Source organism: Physella acuta, unplaced genomic scaffold (assembly GCF_028476545.2).
Source record: "Physella acuta isolate Inbredline_101_S28 unplaced genomic scaffold, ASM2847654v3 ptg000872l, whole genome shotgun sequence".
In the NCBI taxonomy this organism is placed as follows: domain Eukaryota; kingdom Metazoa; phylum Mollusca; class Gastropoda; family Physidae; genus Physella; species Physella acuta.
Window position 1 is genome coordinate 94,121 of NW_026732389.1, and position 9,357 is coordinate 103,477.

At 31.5% G+C, this 9,357-nt stretch overlaps 1 protein-coding gene across 1 annotated transcript; it reads right to left on the reverse strand.

Annotated features, from left to right (window-relative positions):
• Positions 1-794: 794 nt before the first annotated feature.
• LOC131952390 (nose resistant to fluoxetine protein 6) lies at positions 795-8,742 on the reverse strand. Its single transcript, XM_059315018.1, has 17 exons — positions 8,622-8,742; positions 7,806-8,014; positions 7,615-7,711; positions 7,075-7,174; positions 6,828-6,989; positions 6,359-6,557; positions 5,539-5,791; positions 5,124-5,300; positions 4,834-4,927; positions 4,499-4,624; positions 3,957-4,122; positions 3,542-3,621; positions 3,055-3,153; positions 2,694-2,820; positions 1,965-2,157; positions 1,513-1,655; positions 795-1,134 (listed from the first exon to the last, which is right to left on the reverse strand). Coding segments are annotated over exons 1-17 (2,397 nt in total). The 5' UTR covers positions 8,623-8,742; the 3' UTR covers positions 795-963.
• Positions 8,743-9,357: the final 615 nt, after the last annotated feature.

A 9,357-nucleotide genomic window follows, 5' to 3' on the forward strand; every position in this document is an offset into this window, starting at 1 on the left:
GCCAAAAACAATTGAATTTATATGTCAATATCCCATAGATTTAGAAATAAAAAAGAAATGTACTTTTTTTTTTTATGATTATCATTTTTTTTAATAAGAAAATAAAAATATAAATTTAATTATCAAATGTGAAACTAAAAAAAAATATTAAAGAGAGATAGAAAAAAAAAACCTGGATTGGAATGTGCTAACAGTAGAAAATTCTAGGTACCGGTATAAAGTGGGATTAAAAGAAAACCACTAGATTATCATAGAAGTGCTTTACACATGGAATGAACAGTGCAACAGTGAAGGCAGCAATGGTGAGTAGAAAAGATAATAATAAACAGTGTGGAACAGCCTGAGATAACTCTAGATAGTAATTTAGAGTTATCTCTCAGTGTAAATAAACATAATGAGATAACTCAAGCAGTATTTTAGAGTTACCTACCTGTAGAAGACTAAAAATGGAAGACTAATGGAACAGTGAGGCTAGCATATGCAAGCAAATTCAATCTTCATTTGTAATTTTCTTTTACAAACTTGGACACTTGTTTTATTTTTCATCCAAATAAATATTTTTAGTATTTATCTATTTTTATTGTGTATTCCTTTTATTCAGATTACTTTGAACATGGATAAAATCTTCAGTAATCTGACACAAAAGAGGATAAAGGAAATTACCTTAAATACACATGGATAAAAAGCTGAACCCTTAGAAATTTAAATGATAAAATTTAAAAACAAACAACTTATCTTTACATATTCTTTTCCTTTGTTTGAATACAAGAATAAAACATGAACATACAGTGCATAAAACTTACATAGATGTATAAAATGCCATTTGTAAAAACATCTAACAGAAATCAGAAAACAATTTAAGTATGATACAGCACACAAAGTTATTTAGTAAATAACTTAGGAGTTGAATAGCTTAACACAAACAAATATTGATACCCTTTTACACTTTGTTGGTTGCTTACTCTAAGCTGGGTCGCAACGGCGCTGAAGATTTTTGAAATTTCTTTTGGTTCTCCAGGTTTTGAACCTCAGACGGACATGGCTTTCAAAGGTTGTGAATGGGCACTCCACACATGAGATCAGGAGAAAGGCCAGTGCATAGGAACACAGAAACAGTGCGATGTAGGTGTATAACTGTAGAGGGAAATAAGGCATTTATGTTTACATACAACAAGAGAAAGGTTAGCCAATAGTAACACAGAAACAGTGTGATGTAGGTGTACAGGAGGAATGTTTTTGGAAAATTAGTTAATGTTTCACATAGATAATTGAATTATACCATACTAGAATGTTACATGTTTTGATAAACATTTAGAATAAGGCTACTAGGTTGAGGACATTAATCCCCCTCTCCCCAATAGCCCCCTTTTTAACCTATTCTATACTACAAAATTAACAAACATGAACATTATACTCTACAGCTTTATTACACCATTAACTCAGAATCTTGTTCAAATATTTGTTTTTACAATACTTGCTAGATAAACTTTAAACACAAATATGTCAACTTACCAGTTGTCCAAGGTTTAAGTAGAAGTTATGATATGAAGACTCAATGACCACGTGTATCAGAATGGGGTGAAGAAGGAAAACACCATATGTGATACGACAGAGAGGAAGAAACAGGTTCCATGATAAAAACTTTCCCACAAAAGCTGGAAACAGAACTAGAAATTAGCTTGTACACAGGTAAAAACGTAGTATGTAAATAATAAAATTCTGTAAATTGCCATAACCTTGCCATTATTAAACATTAATTTTTTAGAAATGAGTAGATATAGTTAAAATAGTGAATAACTGACTAGAATAAGACTAATGAGGTGTAGTTACACTATCAGAACAGAAATTGCTAAAATTATACTTTAAAATACCTTGTATTAAATTAATAATTTTTTAAAGGTTAAATCAGTTTGTAACTTCTGTTTTGGCAATATAGGCTTCCTCCAAAGTAAACAATGAGTTACCTCCCTGTCCAGTACTGCAGGCAAATATAACCCAGGCTAGAGCAAAAGCCCACGCAGGTCTAGAGAAAGCTTCGTACATGGCTGTTTGCATGCCAGTCCATGGCTGACCACCCTCCCTGTTCTCCACGTGGGTTATGTAGGGCAACATGAACAGGACTAAACAGGACAGTATCCAGCCTCCATACAGGATAAACTATGGATAATGGATACATCAGTCAATGTAATTGACACACAAACACATTAAATTTTAAAAATATTTGCTACTGGAATGTACAACTTTAGAAATAAATGAAAGATTAAATAATTTTAAAAATGGTCAAGTTTATTTTGCCAACACGTTATTAAGGATCAGACTAGTGGAATGTTTTATCACCACCTTAATAATTTTGAATTTGAAGTACAGGCATTAAACTTATCTTTCAGAAACCAATCTTAAGACATTAACCTATCTTTGTGACAAACTTGCAGATAGCTAATGTCACCCAGCAAAGTATAATGGCGTTTTTAAAAGAGAGAGGACCTATGTATATTTGGAAAGAGTTTATACCTTGTACAGAATCTATTCATCCTTATATCTTTCTAAAATGAAGGCAATATTGTAAGAGCATTAAGAAAAAAAATATATATCTTGACTAAAAACTGACTATGTTACAGTACTATCACAACGCTTCTTCTACAGAGTTAAGCCATACAAGCAGTAGAAGCTAGCAACAAAAAGGTAGGACTTACCTTCCTAAACTTCATTTGTCTATCACAAACAAATAAGAAATAACCCAGTCCAAGACCAATGCAGTAGATCCCAATGCGACTGTAAGGTTTCACATAGATCAGTGACCAGTAGTTGTTCATGCGCAACCTATTGGCAAAAAAATTGTTGTAATAGATCAGTGACCAGTAGTTACTCATGTGCAACCTATTTGCAAAAAAAAACTTTTTTAATAGATTGGCGAAAAATTGTTTTAATAGACCAGTGACCAGTAGTTGTTCATGCGCAATCTAACACAAAAAACTGGTTTTAATTAATGAGTATTTTGTATTTAATTCTAAGAGAATAGTAGAGAAGTGGACAGGAAAGAAAGGGTTGACTTACTTTAACACATTGCCATTGATTCCTTGGTTTAGGACACTGACCACAACAATCTGGACTGTTACAAAAAATCCTATCAAGGACAATCCAATTTTAGGATAGCTACAGGGACAGAAAAAAACAGAAGCTAATTATTAGCAAATAGAAAATTCAATGCAGTATGGTAAGACAAAAAATATTCGTTTACACTCTCGCTTTGTAACTTAGATATTAGCTCTTCCATCTGTTTACTATAGGGCACTTGTCAGCAGTTATTCATTTTTACTAGAATTAGTGGATAAAATATACACAGCCTAAGTTCCAAACCACTGAATAATCAGTAGAAAAATAATGGTATTTAATAACAGAATTTCATGAAACTGATGTAAACTTGACCCTATTATATTTGATTCTGTCAACATGAATGAGTTAAAACTTCATTTAACTAATTTATAAACCTAAAATACCTTGACTTAATAAGCATGTGCGCTAAGACCAAATGAAGACTTACATTAGAAGTGGTATAAGAACTAGTGGTGACAATAGGAAGAACTGAAAATCATTAGCCAGGTAGTAGGTGTGGGGAAGGCACTGTTGAAGAAAATAATACAACTTTTTGTTAGCAAGGCATCACCAAACTTAACACAACAAATATAATCACACAAAATCTAATGGATAGTAAATTTAATTAGCGGTATTGGAGGAATGTATCCCAAATTTTTAAGATCTAAATTATTTTTAGTAAAATATATATGTATATAATCAATTTAATCTGTAGTATATATTCAGCTTTAAAGGATGTATTGTTAAGATATTAGTTGAAAGCTCCTAAGTTTGTTTAGGAATATGTATACAACTGGCCTCAACAGATTGCAATAGTAGAGATAACATTACCAGTAACAATACAAGAGTAACACAAGGCTTACCATGTCATCAGGTTGGTAGAAGTTGCTGATGAATAGAACATTTGACCACCAGTTTTTTTTACAGACTTGGACGTTCTTAATCTCAGTTGACCAGCGAGGTCCTTCACCCAGATACGGCATCATGTTGGTCCCCAGCATCAACAGCACAGCATAGCATGGTAAGATTCTGAAACGTCAAATAGATTTTTTTTAAAAATATTTTAACATAACATTTAAGACAATCTAATTTATTGCTAACAAAAGGCTCTTTATTGTCAAATAATGTTAGTAGTAGGAGATAATCAAGACAACTATAATTATGGTTTGAACTTTTGTTAGTTGTGTAGGCAACTAGTTCTATTCATATTTCAAGTTATTCTTTAATTTATTTACTTAAGTAAGAGTAACATAATTTTCTTACTGATTTGTATAAACAAACAGAAAATTTTAAGTCAAAATAAAAAATTAAAACTACTATATAATTTAATGTTAAACCTACATTTATTATTCTAATTAACTAATGTATTACGACTGCCCTTTCTATGCTGTACAAAGCCCCTCACCTGACCAGCCTGTGCACAATCATGAAGAAATATTCCTTGATGCTCATAACTTTCCTCCAGTCCTTCTCCTTGTTTTTACCAGCCTTTGTTTTGATTTTTAAAAAGTTGTAAGCTCCAAGGGTGCCACTGGGTTATGCCATGTCAAAAATAAAATTATCACAAGGATATTTAAGGATTTCTTTAAAAGCAGAACATTTATGACGTTTATTAAATAATGATAAAAGAAATTGTTACATAATCTAAAAAAAGTACATTTAAATTTATACTAATTGGGTTAACTGTGCTATATTTTCAAGTTAACTACAGTAAAGAAATACCAGTAAGTAAACAAATACCTCAAAACAAAGAAGGAATCTGCTGCTAGAGTTGTATTGATGACTAGTTGCATCCACCAAGTCTGGGTTAGTTTGATAGCGGAAACATGGTTGTCTGCATTTTAAAATAATTTCATACATTTAAAAAAAATTAAATATTGTATTCATACACATTTGGATCATACATTTATCAGTAAGCTTTGGGTTGTATTTATCATATGTAAATTATCTTATTTTGTACACATGACTTAAAAAATGAAATATAAGGCCTGCATTTTAATTAGAATTTAAAAAAATATTAAAAGACTTGCCTACAATATCAGGGTTCTGGAAAATTGTGCCATACACATTCCCTAACACAATCCAGGCAATGCTCAACACACGGATACCATTCAGACAGTACAACGTATCCACTGAGCCATCGGCTAATATGTGACGGGTATTTTTACGAAATGAGAATGACAAAAGCAGGTCAGTAAAAATATTATCTGAAACAAAAAAACATTTATAAAATTAGTACAAATATGGTAAATTTTAATTTTTAGTAAATTGTATCCTTTTAAAAATAAAGAGAATCTTTGTGATAAATTTTTAGATTGCTAGTACTATGCAAAGCGATATACGCATAATCTCAACAGTTATAAAAATGTACCTTATACAAATTTGATGTACTATGTTAACACAATATACACTAAATATAGCAGCAAAAATGTAAACAATACTGACCTGAGGATGAAAGTTTCTTGGACCGATGTGAAGGCCTGACCTCAACAATACTATGCTGTCTGTTGACTTTAGGTGTGAAAACAATGGAGTTTCTTTCACCTGCCATTGGTGATTTCTCTGTGGTATCAGTGACATCACTGAAGCCGTCATCTGACATCATGTCAATTCCATCACCATCAGCGCCGTTGACATTGTTCATAGATGTTGTGGTGTTCTGGTTTTTGTCTTTCAGTTCTCTCCCCTCTGGAATGTCCTAGGGTACAAGACATTGGTTGCTCTTAGAAATTTAACCTCTGACTTTTCATTTTTATACTTTTTAGAAAAACAAAAGTAAGAAACAAAAATAGGAGGATGAATTGATAACACTTTGTTAATGGAAAAATATAAGTTTAGTGGCAATTTTTACGTACAACTAAAGCATCAACTTTTAAAATCAGTAGGGGTTATAAAAGGAATATAAAACCAAAATATTTATGAACTCTGGGGAAAAAAATGGTTCAAGGAGAATCTAGTGGAATTAACCAACGTGATTTAATTCATTGCAGGTATGATATATTAAAGCAATAGCTTTGGTGAAAATGGGTATTTATGTTGCTGAAAAAGCATTTACAGATTAATAAAGTATGAAAAATTTATGAAAAATTTATTCTTAAACAATAATTTCCAAGTGATGAAAATAGAAATTACAATTTGATACATAAATTAACTCATTTTTACTTGTCCTTCACAGGTCCAACAGTTAGTATTGATTACATGTATTCTTAGATGAATTCGGTTTATAAGATCAGCAGTTTTGTGTAATGGATGTTAAACAAGTTACCTCAAGTTCAAAATGTCCACCATGAGGGGGTGAGGTGCTCAAGGATCTGTTGTAAGATGTCAGCTGTACAGTTTCTTCTGCTGTGATGGCCTCTGATATACTTTTAAAACTTGCCCCGCCATTTCCCTGCTGGCTTTTGTCTACTTCATGATCCATGTGATCAGATGATGATAGTGTAGCTCGGCGGCGTCTGCGTTTCCTGCAATACATTTAGATGTGATTAATAATGTCATTTAAGTTATTAAATTAATAATCAATTTTTTAACTATTATATGTTCTAAAACTGAAGTGTTGTTTTAATGCATTTGTTTATAGACGTGAAAAATAGATTAAAAACTTAAATAAAAAGTACATCGAGTAAAGAAAATTTGGTCTAAAATGAAGTGCATTTTTTTTAGATTCAATTAATATAGTTTTATTACAATAATTGAAAGATTTGATTTAGTACAAAATTATAACTTAACAATACCTTGGATTCACTAGTATCTTTAAAATCCCATAATGTTCAGATTCTTTATCATATCCTATTGTGATCTCTGGGCCATGTTTAATGCGAAGTTTGTTTCGACGACGATAGATATCATAGCTTGTTCCAAACACAACCATGGCCAAAATTATGCATAAAATAATCCTAAATAGATAAAAAAAATGAACAATGTTCTTCAGTTTTTTTCAACAGAAATTAATCAAGGTCAAGTTAATTTGACAATACTTACAAGCAAATAAAAGCTGGAGCATCCTCTGTTATATTAGTCTTATGGTGACAGAGGACTGATTTCACTGTGATGTTGTCATTAAAATCATCAATTCTTAAAACTGGGGAAAAAAATATGCATGAATTATTAGTTTTTATTTTAACATCCTCTTCTAAACTGAAGAGGCAAATCAAAAGTGAGTCAGTGAAAAAAATGTTAATATTTGTAAATAGAAAATACTCAACAAACTGTTTTTTTTTTAAAATTTAAAATTCAAAGGCTTAAAAGATTATTAATCGATATGATTCTTGCATGTCAGCTAATGTTTGTTAAAAATGAACATGTAGTTCATGCATTGGTAAATAAACTGGACTGTGCTGAATTTATCTACCACATTCATTATATTAATGATTTAAATATACTCTAAAGTTAAAAAAAATCTTGCTGGCTTTCAAAGGGTTTCTTGCATTAGCTCATAAAGTAAAAAGAAAATATAGCATTGACATATTATACATAAATATATCACAATATCTATGAAATAATCAACAGGGATTAACTTACAGGCATCCACAATACTGTGAATATCTTTGGAGGTACAGTTGACAGGTAGGCATGCATCAACAATGAATGGGCTTGGTGGGACAGGGAATGGCAGGTGCTAAAATGGAGAAGAAAACAGTTAAAAGTTTAATGAGTTTTATACTGTTTAAACTGTGTCTCAAGTACAAGTAAAAAAGGGTAAGCTAACTTACAATAGATGAGATGAGTTTTGGCATCCAGGGTGCATTCTTCATGTGGATGCTGCAGAAATGGGGGGCGGGCTGTGACAAGTGGGAGCAAGCCCCACCCTGGTACATCTTACACTGGTCGACCATGATATTCAGACACTCCTCATAGTTGCCAGTCCAGGTGGTGGCGCCCCAGAAAATTCCAGAAGACTGCTTTCCTGTAGCATCATACACTGAAACATGTGGTACATGTTAGTAAGTAAATACATTCACATGATGGGACTTGTTCTTCAAACTTGGGTACCTGTATGAAACAACTAAGGAAAATAAGTGTAACAGTTATGGTCACACAAGAAAAAAATGTTTCAGCAAAACCAATAGCATGTCTACTTGGAGTAAAATATTTAAATTTTAAAATTGTATTCTATACAGTTATATCAAGTTTACTACTTTAGAGACATATTATTTTTTTATGACAAATTTAAAACTACACATGATTATAATCCATCAGGCTAAAATAAATGAATGCATTAATTACCATAGTTGATTAAAGCTAATTTGACATACATGACCAACACTTAATTAGGGTTATTTCAAATGCAATAAACATCATGTTTTCTAAAATGGATAATAAAACATGCTGGATAATCTATGGATTAACCAGCTGTTAAAACATGGGATAGTGGTGCGGATGTGCCAAACTGACATTTATGATAATTTCAATAAAATTACTCAATGGTACAGGTAAAAAAGGAATTAAAAGCATCTAAAAATCAAAAGTAATTGTATAAAAATAGTTACATAAGGATGACTTGAATACATTTAATAAAAAAAACTAACTTTTCCAAGCCCATGTTTCTTTCCTCTGCAAGGCATGATAATACTGTGTTAAACTTTTCTGACAGCTCTCTGATGCAGTGTAATTGTGGGTATTGTTTTCCGCTGCTCCTGCATGTATGAATGCTCTTAAAAATAAGATTTTTTAATATTTAATCACAATTAGTTAGAATATACATCAACACATTTTCCAACATGACAAACACACCAGAATCTTTAAATTTTTTTGCACCAATAATTAAAATAAACTTTTGTGCTAACATGTTATACGTTAAACGAGCCTTAAATTAATCCCTAACAATTGTAAACATTTATAATAAGGCTTATGCCCTGATTAATGCTACCTATAGTCCTTTAAAAATCTAAAAATTTAAAGTTAAGTTGGAGTCTTGCTAGTTTAAACCCCTTAATGAAGTTAGCCGGTGTCTTTTAAAGACGTATAAATAACCCTAATACAAAGTAAATGATATACCTGTAGATATGCGGCAGTACTAAATAGCTGGCTGAACTATGCTCATCGATTCTTTCTTTTAAATCTGCTATGACATCAAACCTGGGTATTTCAAAATTGTCAAAAGCCTCTGCTTTGCAGACGCTGGGACCCAAAAACAGAATGACGCAGAACACAAGTGATATCATCTTTACTGAGCTCCAGTTTCTTTCATATTCTGAAGAAAAATAATGTAAAATTGTCAGTAATCAGTTATAATCACATTTTTATTATTAGTCAATATTTTCT

What these genes read in the sequence shown, in the direction of transcription:
- LOC131952390 (XM_059315018.1), bottom strand. An exon ending in GTGGACATTTTGAACTTGAG is followed by an intron (nt 5,792 to 6,358) that starts GTAACTTGTTTA and finishes CTTGTACCCTAG; the next exon opens with GACATTCCAGAGGGGAGAGA. An exon ending in ATCAATGGCAATGTGTTAAA is followed by an intron (nt 2,821 to 3,054) that starts GTAAGTCAACCC and finishes TTTTGCCAATAG; the next exon opens with GTTGCGCATGAACAACTACT.